This window comes from Candoia aspera, chromosome 18, assembly GCF_035149785.1.
Source record: "Candoia aspera isolate rCanAsp1 chromosome 18, rCanAsp1.hap2, whole genome shotgun sequence".
Classification (NCBI taxonomy): domain Eukaryota; kingdom Metazoa; phylum Chordata; class Lepidosauria; order Squamata; family Boidae; genus Candoia; species Candoia aspera.
This window is the reverse complement of record NC_086170.1, coordinates 900,724-920,990: the sequence shown is the minus strand read 5'-3', so window position 1 is coordinate 920,990 and position 20,267 is coordinate 900,724. Positions and strand designations below refer to the sequence as shown.

At 47.9% G+C, this 20,267-nt stretch overlaps 1 protein-coding gene across 3 annotated transcripts in view; it reads left to right on the top strand.

The window, feature by feature from the left end:
- IGSF21 (immunoglobin superfamily member 21) overlaps positions 1–20,267 on the top strand; it is a 138,282-nt gene that overhangs the window by 103,730 nt on the left and 14,285 nt on the right. For all 3 annotated transcript variants that reach the window (XM_063317517.1, XM_063317516.1, XM_063317515.1), the window contains exon 5: positions 9,507–9,625. In XM_063317517.1, coding sequence (XP_063173587.1) covers positions 9,507–9,625 — 119 coding nt within the window. The remainder of the gene's footprint in view (positions 1–9,506; positions 9,626–20,267) is intronic.

Genomic DNA, 20,267 nt, shown 5'->3' with positions numbered 1-20,267 from the left:
AACAAGGCAGTTGCTAAATGAGGACTACCTGCAATCCGATTTTTTTGGAGCTGTTCTTATGCCTTGAGTCGGGCCTGCTTGCAGCCATGCAAAATGGAGCATCCATCTTCCAAAGCAGTCTATCTCTGTACTGCTGCCGCCGCCCTGCTGCTCTCTTGTCTTGCATCAGGTCCCCTTACAAAACGTGGTAAAATTAATTGCCAAGCGCCGCATAATTAGCAAAGTGAATTGTGCAATGTGGGAGAGAGAGCAGAGATCGCCTCCTTGCACGGATGCTGCAAAAGTCCGTTTTCCCTTCTCGGGCACAAGCTGCCCTCCCTTTATTGCAACCCTGCAGAGCTGGGGACATAGAATGAGACGCCTGCGGGAATTCTAGGCCACCCATTTCAGAAAGACAGAGAGAGAAGAAATCTGTCTCGCCTGAAGGCAGCCCTGTGCTGGAATGCATTATGAGCCAGCAATTAGACCGTATCAGCCACACGGGTGTGCGCTGCGTGCTTCTGTGTCAAGGCGGGCCCCTCCCAGATGGGGAGGTGGGGGTTTCATAGCCTCGCAGGGTGCCTGGGTTCGGAGACTGAGGATGCCCTGGGTCCTTTCTCTTCCCCAATCACACGTGCTCCTGTTTTTGCAGGGAAGGTGTAAGTGTTTCAGTGATGCGTGGAGCCAGCATCTTATCGAGAGTTGAGGTCACCTCCTTGGGAAACCACTCTGAATTCTTCCCTTCCCAGCCACTGAGCTGCTGATGGGGAGAAGAAGGGGAAAAAAAACTTCGGAGAAGTTAACATTTTCGAAGGGTAATTGAGTTTGGCTTTGCCCATTAGATGGAAAATGCAAAATTGGATAACATCACATTAAAATGGGAACGTAATGAATTTCTCTCCCGTCCCTCGGAGAGACAGCCCTGCAGTCATACCTAGGATTCATTTTCGAGAAGAAATTGTTCTGCCGCAGGAGGGATGGGAACCTCGCTTTCCCAGTTCCACTTGGAGGCCTTGCGTCTTGGCAGGGGATAGGGTTAGACACTGCGTGACCCTTCTCCTTTCTCCAAGGGGTTGATCCTCACAACCAAACTGTGAAGTGGATCGGGCACCAGATTCCCAAATCCCCGGTGGGAGTTCGTTTTTGCAACCCCTTCCTTCCTTCCTTCCTTCCTTCCTTCCTTCCTTCCTTCCTTCCTTCCTTCCTTCCTTCCTTTCTCTCCTACTCTTTCCTTTGGAAAGGTGAGTGGGGCTGGGTGACCGCAGCAGAGAAGAGGGGTCACCCAAAGGAGTTAAACTGGAACCAGAAGAGACCTCTTGGTAGTTAAGCCATCCCTGAGGAAGGGCCAGCTGCAGAACTGCAGAAAACCGCGGATCCTTGCTCTTTCCTGCCTTTAAAAAGTGGCACTTCACTCAACAGCTATGCTGTGTTAGATGATGCAAATTTTTGGGAGACGAGGGTGGCTGGTCTTCTGATCTTGGTAGAGCCACATCCTTCTGGAGGGGGCCTCTCGACCCCCTTCTTCTTGGCTCTCAGATGTCTCCAATCCAAATTCTCAAAGCTATCCCTGAAGCCGTTACCTCCTGCAGGAGGGACTCAGCTCAGCAGCCGCCGCCGCCTCTTTTTTCCTCCCCATCCGTCTTTCTCCTCTGGCTCTTGCGTATTGTAGAACTAACACAATTTACAGGCAGAACGGTTTTTGCTGGCCCAGCACTGAGCACTTAAAAGCCTCAGTAATTGTCGGCCAGGTTTCCACAAATTACCGGAATTACTGTGATGCGGAGCATGTTTGCAGAAGTGGGTTTTCGGATTCCACCTTTATTTCAAACAGTGCAAGCCAGACGCCAAATGTTGTTGCCTTAACATTTATTTATTTTTGTGGCTGGATATAGAAGAAAAGGAGAGAAAGGCTGCTTTATCTGCTGCAGGAGCAGGGAAGGGCATTCTGTAGCTCTCCAGGTGGTGCTGAAGCCCAGCTCTCATCAGCTCGAGGTAGCCATGATAACGCTTCATTGCGCTCACGGTCTGACAGCATCTGAGCAAGCTCCTCAGTCCTCCTCTGCTGGGTATCAGAGAGGGCCTTTTAAAATAGTTTTGATAAACTGTTAAACCTCCTTGTAGGTTTTTCTAACTGATCCGGGAATTAGGAAGGTAGCCTCGGCCCCTCAAAGCAAGAGGTGGAACCCAGTGGCTGCATTCACACAACTTGCTTAACTTGGTTACTGAATTAACCAATTTTCTTTGTTTTGTTAACGTACATTTCTCCAGTCAGGCTGGGGCTTGCAAAGACATTAATCCACAGGGAGCCCAGTTTAACCTTGACCAAGACTAGCATATTGTGCGTCCATGTCTGCTTGGTCTTTCCCTGGCCTGGTTAAACAGGTTGCATGGGCACAGATGGCAAATGCCAGGGCTGAGCAAGGATTTGGATGTTGTCTTCTTAAATTCATCCACCTGTGTTCATGTCCCACACCAGCCCAATGCTTGCTTTAAGCATGTTTTGTTGATTAAGCCACAGTAGGCTGGGTTCACAGTTAACCCATGAAGGCAATAATTAGAGCAGGTTTTCTCAACCTTGGCAACTTTAAGATGTGTGGATTTCAATTCCCAGAATTCCTCAGCCAACATGGCTGGCTGGGGAATTCTGGGAGTTGAAGTCCACACGTCTTAAAGTTGCCGAGGTTGAGAAACCCTGCACTAGAGTGCTGGTGTGCCATCATATGCCCTTGGTATTTGGTCACGTAATGACATCAGCAAGGGCAACACTCTTCCTCATTTCTTGGTTTGGCCTCCACAGGAATGCCAGTGTCGTTCCCTTGACTTTTCTCCCCCCACCACCACAATGTCCTCTCTTTGCTTCAGTGCATAACTGAAGAACACGTTAGGTGGGGTGGGGGAAGCGTTCCTAGGGAGAGCTGTGCCCTTTTCCTCGACGTTCTCCCACCTGGAGAAACATCAAGGGATGGTAGAACTCAAAGGGAGAGGTGTCTTGCAGCCAACGAGGCCACTCGTTGTTCCTTTCTCCTGCTCCGTCCTTCCGTGATCCAGATCAGAATTGAGGGTGTTGCTTCTCCGTAAGTCCTCTCCGTGCAAGGAATTGGGGTTGAATCCACTCTGCTTTTGCTGCTGTGGTTTAACGGTGGAGCTACCAGGCATGGTACCTTGCTACTCCAGACTGTAGGTGGAAACGGGGTGCCCCTGCTAGAGGTATTAGGTCAGATAGAACAAATCTCCAACCTTGCTGGTGTGTTCAGTGAACTTGAGTTGTCAGCAAAACAGTCTGGCTGAGAAGGGCCTAAACCTGTAAGCCAGATAGGTATCTCCTCCCCATCCTTCCAACGTCTTTGCAACTCCCATGTCTTCTCAAAAGTTCCCTTTCCAGATTCTTCTTGAGAAAGAATCTTGGCTGTCAGCAAAGTAAAAGTATGCATGCATTATTTATTCTGAACTGCAAAGCTGCTTAGTCGTTTTTTTTAACCTGAGCAATTGCTTGTAAGTGAAAAGAGGCCAAAAGTCTGTGACGGTGGGAGGCAGAAAAGGCCATGAAACATCTGTGGTTTCTTCCAGAACCTCAACACTTTTTCTGTCTCTCTCTCTGCCTGCTCATAACCTCCGTTCATTATTTTGACATACGGCCCATCACTGGACTGGAGAGCTTTAGCAAGGCGTGATAAAGGATCTCTCATAGTAGCCGTATTTAGACAGATGCTTGTCAAGATCCGTTTGGGGTTGTCTGTATGGCTTTTGGCTGAACCCAATTCAGGATTGGCTTAGTGAGCTCTTCCTAAATCCAGCTGAAGCTGGGTGATAACCCATTATTTCACTCCGTGGGTCACGGGGTCAGCAAAATGGTCTCCGTGATGTTATCAGAAAGGGAGCTTCTCTTCAAAGTCCTTCAGAAATGAATGAGAACCAGAAGAAGAGGAAACTTTACGTAGGTGTGGCAACCAGGTGTCAGAAGAGGTCAAAACATGGGCAAGGGGGTCTTCCGTGGACCTCCATTCTCTTGCGGTAGAACCTTCAGGCTCTATCCAGAAGAGCAACCAGGTGTCAGAAGAGGTCAAAACATGGGCAAGGGGGTCTTCCGTGGACCTCCATTCTCTTGCGGTAGAACCTTCAGGCTCTATCCAGAAGAGCAAGGAGAGGATATTGCTCCTGGTTGTTCTTCCTAGTTGCCTCCTCGTTTAAGGAGACAGGTGATCAAGCAGTACAAGGGTGCCATGATGGAGCTGATGGTTTCATCAAAAAACACCTTGCTTTTGAGCACTTAACTTCCCAATTCCCGGCCTTCCAGGCTGCATCTGGGCCACTCACATCTAACCTTTTTCTTTCTTAAAGCATTTCCCTTGCTCCAGATGGCTTGGAAGCTGAGTGGAGATGGGGAGGGAGGGGGACAAATGGGTGGGGAGGGCCATTAATGGGCTTTGAAGGACTTGGGAGGCAGATTTTGACACTCACCAAAAGAAGCAATGAAACCCACTGGGCTCCACTGTGGGACTGTCTTCAAATCAGGCAGCCTTCTTCGCCCCCCTTCCTTCTCTCCCCAGCTCCTCATCTCCTCCTTCGTCTGGCGGATTAATTGGCCACATTTGGAGATGCCTGGATCAGCCAAACATATTTAAATCAGACACACTGGCTGATTTGTATCCCATGGAAGTAATGACTGAGTCGATAGCCGCTGTGTTGAATTCCAAGGATAAGGTGGGGAAAATACAGAGGGGAGATTATCTGTAGATGCTGAAGGCTCTTGAGAGCTGGGCTGCTGTGGTGTCCTGTCAGGTGCTCCTGGGCATCCTTGCTCCTCAGGATGAGCCCCGCTGTGGGCTCCCTGGCACCCTGCAGCATGGGGAGGTTTCAGAGGGGAAGAATGGCTGGCTCTGGGTTCACCTGTCGGTTTTGGCCCCTCTGATCCTCCCCTCCCCAGTGCCATCACCAAGAGATTGTCCCAAGAACAGGCAGATTGTGCTGTCAGTGTAGCCCTGGATCCAAGGCTAGAGAAGGAATAGCTGTGGGTTGACCATGTTTTCTTTCCAGAACCAGAATAACCCATGTTTCTCCAGATGTGGGATTCTTCCCAGCCATTCATCTACTTCCAGGCATGGGAGGTCCAAAAACATTTCACAGTCCCTACGGCAAAGAGGGTTCATGCACGCCTGGTTGGGTTTTCCCATTGTTTCCCAGACTGATAGAGGTTCTGGAGATGTTAGGTAGGTAACTAGAGCTGCAAGTGCGCTCACTTTCAATAAAGAGACACCCTTCCTTGCCGGATCATAGGAAAGAAAAATCAGGAGAAAAGAAAATCAGAAAACTCTCCACCCTATTGTACCCGGGGATGTATTGATTCTAAACGGGAAATAGTTCAGATGCTGGCGTTCTTCTAACCCCATCGCTTTCTTCTCAATAAATCTTGCTAAAGAAAACTCTGAGCCGACCTTGCTTGGAAGAGCATCATGTGCGCTTTTGGGCAGGTTGAGGCCCGAGAGCGTTAATCCCCAAAGCTCCAAAATTTGGGATTGCCTCTAACCTCCTCTTTTGATTCCCGATGCCGGAGTGGTTTCCTTTCTGCTTCTTGGCCTCCCCTCCGAATGCTTCCCCTCCCTCCTTGCAATAATGCAATTACTTACTCTTCTGAGAAGCTGTCAGTGTTGGTAAACTCCAGCTGCTAAATAGCATTACACACAGATCTCTCCTTAAAACCTTCTACAGTTTATTAATAGTTTATTGATCCCAAAGCCCCATCGCTGGTGAGAAAGAAGCTTCGTTCTGATCTTTCCTTCTCCCTCCCCGTTATCTGAATACTGACTAACCAGGCAGCAGATCGATGGCACTCAGTTCCCAGAAGGAATCGGTGGGTGGGGCACTCCTCCCTGTTTAATCCAGGTTAAAGAAGGGGGGCTGCTCCGGGGAAGGCTGGAAGGGATAATGTCAAATGGAGGTCTGAGAGTTTTTGAGGGTTATGTCTTCAGGGATAATGCCACCTCCCTGCCCAAAACTTCAGGGCACCTTTCCTTGGAGCCTGGCTCCTCGGCTCCCTGGCATGGGCTTTCAACCAACGGCTTCCTTCCCTCTCTGCCAGGTTCTCTCAGTGACCCGGGGCATCCTCCCCCTTCAAACTAGGCGGGCAGTTCACCAGGCCTGTTGCGCTCTGTGGCCCTAACAGTTGAGTTGGATTTCTTTGGAGGCCTTGCTTAATGGGAGAAGACACTTCGTGCATCAGGAGTGAGTCCTCCTAGGATATCTTTCCACTTTCCATGGATGGTCATGGTCCTTATCTGCTGTCCCCCATGCATGTTGCTATAAAGACACTCAAGGCCAAGCCCGCCAATTTCTCCATCCCAGGTCTGCATCTTTGATCACAAACATGGGCTTTGTTCCTAGTGGAGATCTGCTATGGGGTCCTTCATGCAGGCCATCCCGCTCCAGATACAGGTAGTCCTCACTTAACGACCGGAATTGAGACCGGAATTTCGGTTGCTCAGACAAGCGATCATTAAGCGAATCCAACCCAATTTTACGAACTTTTTTTGCAGTGGTCATTAAGCGAATCACTGTGGTCATTAAGCAAACCACATGGTCATTAAGTGAATTGTGCGGTTCCCCGTTGATTTTGCTTGCCAGAAGCCAGCCAGGAAGGTTGAAAATGGTGACAACGTGACCACAGGATGTGTCATGAGTAAGGATGGCGAGCAGGGGGCTCCCATCCAGACTGTCAAGCGCATGCGTAGCACTGAGGAATTGTTCAGCCATTCAAAGAGACACAGATCGGGACCGCCTTAACCCTTGGGGGTTATATGTCTGGGTTTTTCCCACGCTTCTTCAGTTTGTTAGGATTCCTGTTAAGTAAATATATTCCTGTTAAATAAATATTAGAGACCAGTTCCTTGTCTCAGTGTGTTTCCTGGTTGTTAGGACAGGATGCTGCAGTGGTCATAAATGTGAACTGGTTGCAAAGTGCCCAAATTGTGATCATGTGACTGAAGGGATGCTGTGGTGGTCGTAAGTGTGAGTACTGGTTGTAAGTCAGTTTTTCCAGCACCATCGTAAGTCTGAACTATCAGTAAACAAAAGGTCATTAAGTGAGAACTGCCCGTACTTAGAGCCACACGGTTTGCAGCTCCTCTGTGCCCTTGCTGGATTCCAGCCTTCATTCTCGTGTTTTGTTCTCCATTTGTCAGCAAAGTGACCAGCAAAGGGGGACACGAGGATGGTCCTGGCCTCCCCCGGGGGACTAGATTCTGAGACAAGTATCTGTCTGCTTAACTTTTATTACCTTGATGCTTTGTCGGTGCAACTAATTCTCTGCCCCCAGGATTTAGCTCCTGAGCTGCACGTTTTAAAAATATTAGTCTCGTGAGAGTTAATTTCCAATTTTTCTGCCCTTCTTCCTGCTTCATCAGACGTTGGATCAATTAAATGAAGATTAAAGAGATTGAGGGAATTTATTCTCTCTGTCCGGCAAGTATTTAATTTACCTGTCGGCTTCCCTTCTTTCTCCCTTGGTGCTTTCTCTGCCTGTGGCCTGAGACTGCCTCTGACCAGGGAGGGTCTACAGTTAGTCCTCGTTTAGTGACTGTTCACAGTTATGACAGTGATGAGAAAGTAACTTTATGGCCAATCCTTGCATTTATGACCTTCACAGGTCTGTACAGCAAAAGAAAGTGAAGTAAGATCATAAGCACAGTCATGGTTTCCCTTAGCAGCCTCTCCACTTACCGACCAAGTTGCCAGTCCCAATTGTGGTTGCTAAACAAGGACTGCCTTACTTGCCGCTGTTGCCCGATGAAGGAAGGTGCATCCGCTCTTAAACCCACTGAAGTCTGTGTCCAGTTGGTTCATCTTTTGCAGATTGGATCTCAAGGTTCTAGTCCCTGTTTTTTCCAAGCGCACCTTCTTTCTGTTCCCAACTACATCTTTTATTTTTCACCATTTCTTCTTACTGACTTGCTCAGTCGTGCTCAAGCGTTTTTTCCCCGAGAAAATCACCCCATTTCCTCTCCTTGGGGGATTCTCTTCTGATGAGATGGCCGTCAGCCCAGCTGTCGTTGGAACTTTCTGTTTGCCTCCCCCCAGTTCTGCCTCCCAAGGGCTCCAGTTTTCTTTGATTAACTTGCAATAGCAAGCCCCCCCCCCCCGCCCCAGTTTCATCCATCCAGGTTTCTTTGTAGAAGTGAGACTTCATCTTGTCCTCTCTGGAGATTCATTTTTAGCTCCTGTTCCAGGTTGGACTTTGCAACACAGTGGAATCACTTTGATTTTCTTTGCTTCCCCACCCCTGGTGCCTTCTTGTGTACCCTCTCCCCCCCATCCTCTTTTAGACTGTTTTTTTTTTAATTTGAAGTTATGTCACTTGATGAATTTCACCCCCCAGCGGAACGATGTCAGGAGACACAGCAGAATTGAAAAGAGATCTGTCCAATCTTGGACTTAACCCAGGGTACCAAAAGATACCTATATGGTCTATATTCCCCCCTCCCCTTCCATTCAGAAAACCCACACTAATTCAGGATTTGGGGAAGGGGGGTGCAATACAGCTAGTCCTCACTTAACAACCATTCATTTAGTGACCATTCAGACTTACGATGGTGCTGAAAAACCCAACTTGTGACTGGTCTTCACACGTATGACCATCGCAGCATCCCCGCAGTCACATGATCACAATTTGTGTGCTTGGCAGCTGGTTCACATTTATGGCCATCACAGCATCTCGTGGTCACATGGTTGCCATTTTCAACTTTCCCGACCAGCTTCTGGCAAGCAAAATCAATGGGGAACCACGTGATTTGCTTAACAAGCGTGTGGTTTGCTTAACACCCGCAATGATTCGCTTAACAACTGCGGCAAAAAGGTTGTAAAATTGGGTCGGATTCGCTTAATGGCCACTTCACTTAGCTACTGAAATTCTGGTCCCAATTGTGGTTGTTAAGTGAGGACTACATGTAGTTGTATGATGATCAGTATTATTTTTACGCATTTTCTGGAAGTAGAAATTGCATGTCAGACAGACATCTCAAACAATACAACGCAGGCTCTCCTTCCAACATGGGACTGGACCAGTGTTTCTCAACCTTGAGAACTTTAAGATATGTGGACTTCAACTCCCAGAATTCTCCAGCGAGCCATGCTGGCTGGGGAATTCTGGGAGTTGAAGTCCACACATCTTAAAGTTCTCAAGGTTGAGAAACACTGCATTAGACGGAGGTTGGAATCCAGAATTGCAACCTGAAACTTGTTTTTCTTTCTGTCGCTCTCTTGCAATGATCTGCTTAGGGTGAATTGACTGTGTGGAATTAAGACTAAGAATTGTTTTAGGCTGGGCGATAAAGTGGCATTCGTCTTCCTTTTCAAACTGGGTTTCCAAAAGCCAAACTTGGATTTGTGCAAAACAAGGTTCAGTCTGTCCTCACCATCTGCAGCGTCTGGGTTAATATATGAGGAGAAACCCAGCAAGGACCTCAACTTCCTGCAGCGTATTTAATGGATCACAGGGTCCTTACCTGGCCCTCTCTCTTTCTCTCTTGTCACTCCAGACTCCCCGAAGTCCGAATTTCAGACAACGGACCCTACGAATGTCACGTGGGAATTTACGATAGGGCGACGCGGGAGAAGGTGGTCTTGGCATCAGGCAACATCTTCCTCAGCGTGATGTGTGAGTGGAGATTGCTGCTGTGGTCAAATGGGAGTTCGTTATAACCACAGGGGGGTGATTTTAACACCAGCAACTTTTCACATATTATTCCACTCTGTCCTTTTATTTTTTTGCAGCGGAAAAAGTATGCCAGAAAATCTGCATCCATGCTAGGCAACATTGCCCAGGATGCAAAGTTTCGCTTGCGGCTTTGCCTAACACGCCCTTAAAAAAATAATCTGTGTATGCTGTTTAAAAGCATTAATTACTCCTTACCTGCATCGTATTTTCCGCAAAGGTGCACTTGGAGTGGGGGGTGGGATTTCACCTTTATCGGACATGCGCTTCTTCGTGTGCAGCTTTTAGTCAAGAACTGCTGATTCTTTCTTGATTTCGCCCAGAGTTGTTTGGAGATCTGACACCACGTTGCTTCCTTTGCGGTGACTGTGGGTATTCCCCTACACTCATCTAAGCCTAGCTTTTTTAATGCATCACAACACCTTTTCAAGCGTAACCACTTATCTGTAAGAGATTGTCTGGTTTATTATGCCAAGAGGTGATCAAGCCGCTTTCACACTTTGCGTCCTCCCTGAATTTTACAACAGGAGTGGAAACGGGGGAAGGAAGATTTTCCCCACCGTATATTCAAGAGGCTTGCAGATCCTGGGCTGAGTCACTCCGTAACTCACGAACGTTCACCGCAGTAGCCTTTTCCTTATTTTTTAAAAATAATTTATACCCAGAGGGCAGCCGGCTGGCTGGCTGGATGCATACATATTGGCTTGCTTGTGCACCATTGATACATCGCCAGGCGTTTTTTCCTCTTAGAAGCGGTCCCGAAGCCAGGATAGATGCTCGTTTTATTATTTCTCTTTTAAAATATGTCTTACCCTTTTATGCAGCAAAATGGGGTGTGCTTTCTGGTTCGACAGAGGGCTGTCTAAAACCAGGTCAGGGCCTTGCTATGCCGTCCAAACCACAGGCATCGCTGCATCGTAGCAGCGGCCTGGATGCCCTGCTTAAAAAATAATAATAGGAATAAAAAACAGGGCGTCTGTGGAAATGCAAGCGAAAACTTGGAATCCTTTGTCGCTGTAAATCTAGACTTTATGCTCCAGGGAGGCAGTTGGATGGTGACGGAGTCAGCAGGTTTGAGCTGCGGTAGCCAAGAGGCTGAGCCCCCCCGTTGCATTTTACAGCAAGGCTGTCGCAGTGGGGTGAGATGTGCCAAGCATCCGAGCGCAGCAGCTGTTGAAGTCCTATTTACCAGTCAGCTTCATTTGCTGTCGAGGTACCTGATGTTGACAGATGAGCTTCAGGTGGGCACCGGGGCAGGTTCATCACCAGCTGTTCTGCATTGCGGAAACCTCTTGCCGCGTTAGGAAACCTTGGAATGGTGAGACCACCTCCCTGCTCTGGCCAGCCATGCTGGCAACTCTCCCACCTGGGCACTGACTTGCCCCCCTCTTTGAGAAGAAGCTTCCGGTCTCCGATTGACTCCGCCCACTCCGGTTGGCCATTGACCCTTCCTGGTGTGGAAGGTCCATAAAAGGGCCTCTCCTTCATTCGGCCGGACAGCAGGATTCCACTCGCAGCCTGGTGTATCCTTGATGGGTGTTTTTTTGGCATTTTACACCGTGTTCTGCCACCCTGGCCTGATTAGATGCTTCCTTCCTGAACCCTAGCTTGTCTCATAAATCAAACCAGGATATACAACCAAGGAACCAAACCTTGTTCTGTCTGGGAGAGCAAGCAAGGGCTGACAGTTGTGAGTTCCAAAGAGCAGCAACATGAAGACATCACCAGTGGATTGCTTCTGATCTTAATCAGTTGGGGACCTTGTTTAAGGCCCTTCCCACATGCACTGGGTGAGATATCTGAGAAAGACATGGCTGGCTAGCGGTGGATGGCTTTTCCTTGTGTCTGCACGGAAAACCAGCACGTCCTCACGCTTTCAGACCCAGACCCACCATTTCTGAAGAACGCTTTATGTTATAAGGATTAACTTCCTCCAGCTAAACGCCATTCCCTTGCTGTCCTGTCTCCTTTTTCTTATTTTTGGTGGAGTAAGAAATCAATCAGTGACGCGGTGGCGCTGCGGGTTAAACCGCTGAGCTGTCGATCGGAAGGTCGGCGGTTCGAAACCGCGCGGCGGGGTGAGCTCCCGTTGCTCGTCCCAGCTTCTGCACACCAAGCAGTTCGAAAACATGCAAATGTGAGTAGATTAATTGGTACCGCTTCGGCGGGAAGGTAACGGCGTTCCGTGAGTCATGCTGGCCACATGACCCGGAAGTGTCCTATGGACAACGCCGGCTCCAAGGCTTTGAAACGGAGATGAGCACCGCCCCCTAGAGTCGGACACGACTGGACTTTACGTCAAGGGAAACCTTTACCTTTACCTTTTAAGAAATCAATCAATCAACGTTTATTGATTAGCCCTTAGGCCGCATCAGAATGCAAGGTTAAACACTGAGTGTTAATAAAACTCTGTATAAGATTAATATAAAAGGACAAGTTAAATGAAGAGTAAATAAAAATGCAGTAGGTAAGTATACATACAAGTGAAAACACACATCGTATTTCCGTGTCACTCCTACAGTTTACCCCAATCAACCCCACATATATAGATCTCAAGAGTATTTATTTGCTTAAATACAGAGCTATGTGATATGTTATTTTGGGGTCTTGGCCACACGTAAAATACGTTGTTCTAATATGTGATTCCTAGGGGGTCGTTCATTTAATGCATGGGCCGAGTTGCAGATCTCTCTCCTTCTTGTACAAATTACAATTAAATAATATATGTGCTACCTCCTCTATTTCGGGTGCTCCGCATATACAAATGCGCTCATTATAAGGGGTGCTGTTAAATCTCCCGTATCTGACCATTGTATCAAGCTGATCAAATCTAGCTCGGGTGAATACCTCCCTGAGATGTCTTGGCATTGGTATTTTTAAATAGTTAGCAATTTGACAAGTGTGTTTATATCGGCTCAGCCGTTTCAAATTGCCAACCTTACTAAGGGTGGCTGTAGCTTTTTGCACTTCTATATCCAAGATTCTTCATGCGGCACTCGTTTTGACTTGATCTAAGAAAGTGAGGTCCATCCAGATCTTGTTCTTGCACATCTTTGGAACTAAATATCTCCTTGGGGTCTGTAGCTGAAGGACAGCCAGAGACACTCCCTGAGAAAGGGGGTCGCTGTGGTAGGACCTCCATTTTATCTGGTAGCAGGGGTGATGCTGGAAGGCAGCAGGGTTCATTGGGACACCTCCATCAGCTGAGATGTTTGTCAAGATCCCTCCAGCCCAGGTGAGGTGAGGCCCTCGGAGGAGGAGAGCGAATTACAGAAAATTCAAAGCTGGATACGTTTAGAACTGCTGTAGGAAAACAGATGGTAAGGGAGAATTTTCCTCTTGCTGCAGATAAACTGGGCTGGTTGAACTCTGTCTTTAAAACTGAATGAACAAAAAAGGGCAGTTGGTATCTTTAAAACTTAACTAATTCCCTGCAGCCCCAACCGTCATAGGGCACAGCTTTCTTCACCAGAGGCTGTTTTAAGAATAATAATTAAGTGTGAGGCCAAGAGGCCGCGAAATTCAAGGACTACGGTCCTGTGACATTTCCATGCTAGGCACTAATGTTTGGAGCAGCATGAGTTTTACAAGATCGTGCTATTGCTAATTGCTGCTGGGTTGAAAGGGACAAAGGGTTTATCTTGTGTGCATTTTAACTTTGCGTGAAGCTGCCACAGACTCTGGTTTCTGTAGCATTTCAGACCCATTAGACCATTTCAGTATCTCCTCTGTCTGTGTGCATAATTCTTGGGTATGCATGAGAGAGGGAAGAATGGAGAGAAATTCATCTCCTGTTCACAGTTTGCATTCTCCAGCCAATATTTTAAAATCCACCTTGTCTAGGTTCTACCGTGTAATTCTGCAGCTGAAAATATCATTTGAAAATGGGTAGGATGCGGCAAGAGAAAGTGCGTGGGCAAAAATGCGAACATCAGAGAAAAATGATTGCCCCCCCCCAAAAAAGGAATACATTAAAAAAAATAAGTGTGTCAAAAAAGCTAAGGAAGCAGAGATTTTAAAGAGAAATATGAGAAGGAGAAATATAAAGAGAAGGAACAGATAGAGAGATAGATAGCAACTTAGATGTTATTTAGAAAACTGCCAGGAACTTTCACTTCTGCTTGGACCTTTCTCCATTCCTGAACTTAAGAACTTGGAATAGTTTCTGGTTACGGCACATTTTGCTTGGCGAAGCCTTTCTTAGCTCATCTCTGTCCTGTTCAGCACTAGCAGAGGCTCCCTGCTTGAGCCCGACCTGGGGCAGATCCACACAACGTGACTTTGGTGTGCTCCATAGGAGGAGAGCAGGAAGGGGAGGTCTCCAGGTTTTCATGGATGTCACACCTTTAATATTTCTGTTCCTGAGACACATTATATTCCCCTGTCCCAGTGTGAAGCCATTCAGGAAGCATAGAATCACCTGATCCTCCTGGAGATGTAGATGGGTTCCTCAGCTGGGATGTTGTTGTTATGTCTGTTGAGTTCACCTCGACTCCTGGTGGCTGAAGGTACAAGTCCAGGCCATTTTCTTGAGAACTTTTTCAGAAGTGTAGTCCAGGATCATCTGCTGAGAGAGTGAGAAAGTCCCCCCGTTAGCAAGGCTAGAACTCATGGTCTCCAGCCTCTACATCAGCACCTTTAACCACTGCACCCAACTGGCTGTGGGACAGAACCACAAGCAGAAGAAGAATCAATTCGTCCTTCAGTTTTGGAAATGTGTTAATAGAAGAAGGCCTTTAAAGCTGTCCCTCTAAACAGGATACTCTTCTTCCACTGGCATTCAGGTCTTGGTTCTGAAGACCTTTTTTGAGTTTCTCTTGTTCAGCAGCTCTTCTTGCCCTCCCTCACCATCTCAGTGGTCCTTCATTTTGGCTTGATGTATCCCCTATCCCCAAGATGGATCCTGTCAGCCGCTGCAGCAGGGAAAGAATAATTCATTTCCTAACAGGAAACCAGGTCCAGAGCGAAAGATGTAATTAACTGAGGAGGTCCTGGGAGGGACCTTTCCATCTTAAAACATTCTCATAAATAGAACTGGTCCTTTTGACAAGGCCAATGAAGTCCCAGAGTGAAGATCTGATTGTGTCCTTCCTAAGTCACCTCTCTCACTCAGCTGGGGGAAAAAACACAGCACAAGTACCACTGGACATTTTCACATACTTTGCTGCAAATGTTTCCTGGTTTCATGCCAAATTGGAAAATAAGGGAAGGGGGACATTCCTCCACTGTTGTGTATTTCATCTAGACCTTGTGTATGAGGGGGGGGGGGGTCAGGCTGTGTGTGCAACCTTTAACCACCTCATGGGGATTGGATCCAACTTGGTTGATTAATTAATTAAATATCATCTGATCTGTGGGGATCTTAGTGACCGTATAGATGGACCTTCTCCAGGAAGATCTACTCCCAACCAGGTCTGCCAGCAGTGCATCTGTTGCCTCTGTAATCCAGTCCACCCACTTGCTGCCGGTTGTCCTCTCCTCTTTGCCTCCTTTCCTAGGATTGTGGACTTCTCAAGGGAGCCAGATCTTCTTCTTACGGGTCCAAGATGTGATTAATTGGAGCCTGCTCATTTGTGCCTCAAGTGAGAACCCTGAATTGGTTTCTGTAGGATCCACTTGGTACAGCTCAGCCAACCCCAGGGGTGCGCAGATTGGCGCTTCATAAGACGTTGAGCTTGGACCCTGACATCCTTATTGGTACTTCATGGGACCTGCTGCTTTGGGGAGGCAGATTCTTCATCTTGGACCCCCTGCATGTCAGGAAATTGCACACCGCCATCTTTTTCCCTCCACAAAGGACAAAAAGTAAATTTGGGAGAAAGCTAAGCTCCTAAATGAATCCCACCCAGCTAGACCTTTGGGTATCAGTTCGACAACCTGGGAATGAAGCTGAGTTGTAGAAACCCACCCATCCTGGGCTGGCACCATCCCGACAGGCCTGCAGGAAGGTCTCTGTGGAGCTCTTTTTCTTCTGGAGATTTGTTTTCCCAGCAGAGGTCTTGGCTCATGACGGAGAGCCTTGTAAGTTTAAAGCTTCGGAGATTGAACAAGAGAGATGCCTGGAGGCTATTACGTTTTAAAAGGAGCTCTTGGGCTAATCCGTAAGTTGTGCGCTTCTTCCTCACCGCCCCGTCCAGAGACTTAATGGAGGTTCCTGGGCTGAACAGAGGACTGAAAAAAGTGAATAAGCGTGGAAGAGGAATTAGAAGGGTGGAAGGGAGAGAAATGAAGCTTCTGAAGCTAACCTCCTGCACATGAGCTGCTTCAAGGGAAAAAATTACAAAGAGGAGATGAACCTTGAGGCGGGAGAATGGGGAGCAAGGAGGAATCCGGGCCTCTTGGGCAACAGAAAAACGGGGCAAAAAGAAACAAGGGTCAACAGGAATGTCTCACTGGCTGCCGTCCATCCACGTAAGTCAATCCAGCCCAATGTAGCACCAATGTGGCTATACCAAGGCAGGGCGAGACCTTTGGCTATGTCAGCTGGTTCAGACATGGCTCTAAGCTAGAATAGGCTTAATGTGATGTATTAAACACAGCCTTCTGGTTCACAGAAAACTTCTAGGCTCACCCCAAGCACACATTCTGCCCATGGTTTGTCTCGTTGCTCGAGACACACACGAGACAGGTAGAGGTAGGAGGAGAGCTGGAAGCTGAAAATTCATGGTGGCTTCCATGGAAACAATATGATGGCTGGAAGAGGCACTGCTGATGCCTGGTGAAATTGCAGGCAGGTAAGGAAAGGTGAGCAGAATCCACAACTTGAGGGACGGCCGACTATACCAGTGCATGGATTTTAGAGTATGTGGTGTGCATTAAGCAGAAACTGGAGCAAGGTAATAAATTTAGGGGTATGGAAAGGGCATGTTCTACCCATGAGTAGTCCTTCCTTCCTTCCTTCCTTCCTTCCTTCCTTCCTTCCTTCCTTCCTTCCTTCCCTCCTTCCTTCCTTCCCTCCTTCCTTCCTTCCTTCCCTCCTTCCTTCCTTCCTTCCTTCCTTCCCTCCCTCCCTCCTTCCTTCCTTCCTTCCTCCCTCCCTCCCTCCCTCCCTCCCTCCCTCCCTCCCTCCCTCCCTCCTTCCTTCCTTCCTTCCTTCCTTCCTTCCTTCCTTCCTTCCTTCCTTCCTTCCTTCCTTCCTTCCTTCCTTCCTTCCTTCTCCAAGAAGCCTGCTCTATTTGGAAGCCACCAAGGAAGTTCTGCTTATTAAAGCAGTGGGAGATGAGCTTGGCCGCTGAGAAGGCCTTTGCAGCAAATACTGTGCCCAGTGTCCCGAATGGGTCTTCGGTGCTTTTATGCCAGCTCGTAACGTTTATACCTACGCACGCTTGGACATTAAGGGCAGTCAAATTACATGCTTGGGGAATAAAGTCAGCACCCCATCCAGGGATCCTCTTTTCAGTGTGCAGTGTTGCCTTGCGTGTGCCACGGTTTTAATTCCCCTCTTCATGCCACATCTGGTATTTCTCCTGCAAATGTTGTGACACGGAGACCCGATTGCATTTTAATTAAGCGAGTCTGCTTGCTTCCTTGAACCAACATAAGTTCTCAGTTCCCTGGGAGGAGGGTTGGCGGCATCTGACCCATCTGTTGTGCCCTGACCAAGCGTCCGGTGTAGAAAAGAGGAAAGCAGATTAGATGGTGGTTTCAGCAACCTCTGCGTCAGAAACGCTCTTGTGTTTTAAACAGTTGCCCCAAAACCAGTCCATCCTACTCAGAACCCTTCTTGATGGCTTGATGGTTTCTCTTTAAAAGAGAATTGGGCTCCGTCTACTTTCCTCTAGCGTCTTTCCCTTATTTCAGGACTCCCTGGGTGGAGGGGCGGTGGAAGGGGGAGTGACAGCGTTAAAAGAGTGCCATCAACAACAAGAGGTATAGATTTGATTCATCTGCTCGCAATCTTCCACACTTGAGGATATATTTACCCCACTTCTCCATTTATGCAATTATTTCTGAAGTCCCCTGAGTGTTCATGCACAACATTGCTCAATATTCCTCCCTTCTCAAGTGTTCTTTCTTGGTGAGAGGTTGGAAAACTGCCAGCCGAGTTGCACAGGTCCGAGGGGGTGACCTGTTTCCCCCAACGGCTTCATTTTAGAGAGAGAGAGAATCTAAACCATCTAGGCCACGAGCAGTAAAATTGAATATGGTGGGGGAAAGGGAGGGGTGGAATTATCAGACTTCACAGTAGAAAGGGAAGAGGAGAAAAAATCCAGCCGGTCCTTGTGACTGACTGTGCTATCTAATGACAAAAGATTGTAGTTCCTGATGGAACAGAATGTTCTTTAAGATTGCAGACCGGATTGGCGGCTGAGGAAGTCATGCGTTGCTTTGAAATGATATCAGTTCCCCAATAGATTAGATGGAGCCTTCCTTCCTTCCTTCCTTCCTTCCTTCCTTCCTTCCTTCCTTCCTTCCTTCCTTCCTTCCTTCCTTCCTTCCTTCCTTCCTTCCTTCCTTCCTTCCTTCCTTCCTTCCTTCCTCAGATCTAATTTTGAGAAGAAAACATACTTTTGTGGCAGTATATAGAGCCACCTGTGTACCAGTTCTATTGCTAGAAGCCAATTGCTTCCTGCAACTTTAAGCCATATTTTAAGTTGGGGTAAGCCCCATGGAATCCTCAGATGCCACTGTCCCCTGCTGTTGGCTGGGCCTGGTAGGAATTGGAGGGCAGGACAGCTGGCACGCACCAGCTTGAGCGTCCACTGAGATGACCAGAATACCAACTAGGTTTGCAGCTGAATTACCGAAGATTGAGGATTCTTATGCAACCTGCTAAAACCAGCTGGCAATCAAAGATTTCTTCTTAATGCATAATGTATTAAAGATGCAGAATACTGAGGCTGAGCCCAAGAGAAACACAATTTGCACAAGGACAGCTATAGCAAATAACTTTTTAATTTTTTTTCCTTTTTAATATTTCTTCTTCTTAACTGTTAGGCATCCAAAACCTAGATTGCTCTACCAGGAATTGTCAAGACGATTCCCAGAGGATCCCCAACTACTTTCAGAGTAGTTTTGCTGCAAGGGGGCGTGGGTTAAATATCTATCTGGACCGCCCAATCCACGCGTAGCTGAGTCGCACTGCAGGTGGATCCATGGCAGTGTGTCGGCCCTTCAGGGTAGGCCAGGCCAGGAAACATATACCAGAACTCTTGTTATAAAGCCAACGGATTTGGAAGCCTGACAATGTCTTTCTCCTTCCTTCTTTACCAAAGGGGGGCAGTTTTGAGCTATTTGCTCACCCCTTCCTGTCTTTCTGGGCGAAGTCCCATGTTTTCCTAACATATCTTCATCAAGGCTGTCTCTTTACTCTGCAGGATGCAATCATGGCCTCTAAAAGAAAAAAACAGGATCTGGAAGGCCTATCCAAGTCCTGTCTGGATCATCTTACGCAGAACAACATCAAGGAGGGGTCGTTTTGAGTTTCTTTCTCATGCTTCCTTCTATCTCGGGACTGCGTAATCTCCAAGTCATTCTTTCTCGTAACGGTGCCCTTAGTGTCTTTCGAAGGGGCCATTTCAGAGGCAAGGATGGAGGATTGATCTCCTTGAGTGAAGCTCTGAGCAAATGCTGAGAAGGACCACAAGACAAGTTGGAGGAGGTCTCCTAGATCTTGCGATAAGCCAAGGAGAACACGTCAGTGGCATTTCCGGTGCCAGACCATCCCCTCCCTCCGTTCCCAAACATTCCTTGTGAGAAGCCATTCATGGAAAAACAGTTCACCAGGATGAGTCCTTAGACAATAGACCAGTCCATGGATGAATTCACGGAGGACGTTGGGAAGGCTGTGAGTTTTGAAGACTCGGTGTCAAGAGAGGAATTTGCAGGGGAAGAACAGAAGAAATTGGGCATGTTTTTGCTTCCTGCTTACGGGCGACTCAACAGCTGACTGGCTGTTGGGTTTCCAAAATGCTGGAATAAGAAGGGTCTTGGCCTACTGCAGTAGGACTTTTTGTCACGGGTGCTCTGACCCGTCCTTCCACACTCTCCTGGTACCCTGGTGTCCTGAATATAGCTGGCAACCTGGATTGACCCCTGGGAAGTGATTTCTCACGATTCCCCCTTGTGGAACGGGGGTCTCTTGTTCTGTACGTTCTTGCAGTGAAAACATTCCCATCAAATCGTGACTGGACTCGGGGGAAGGATGATTATGCTGCTCGACAGACAGGGCTGACGTTTTCCAGTCTGCTGACTTCCCTCCTCTGCCTTTCCCGAATGGGTGCTGGGGGCAGGAGGGAGGGGGGCAGCCTTGCAGCTGCATAATTAGATTCTGACATCTCCTGGGTCGAGCCACGCAATTTGCACCTCTCTGTCGGCTGCTTCTAAATTTAGCCATTGCAGCATTAGGTAGAGTTCTCGTCCTCCAGACAGGACCCTTAATTGGTTGTGATGGGTGACTTCATGGCTCGGTGTTCTGGAGGCATGATTTAGGAGGGTGGTGGAGGCTGCTGGCACAGTCGTCAGAGTGAAGATGCTCCGGGCAACGGTGGGGGTGTAAAGGTGGAGGAGGCCGACGCCAGACAGAGGGACTCCTGTAATAAGTCTTCTCGCTAACATGACACATTGTCAGTCCCTTATGACGGGT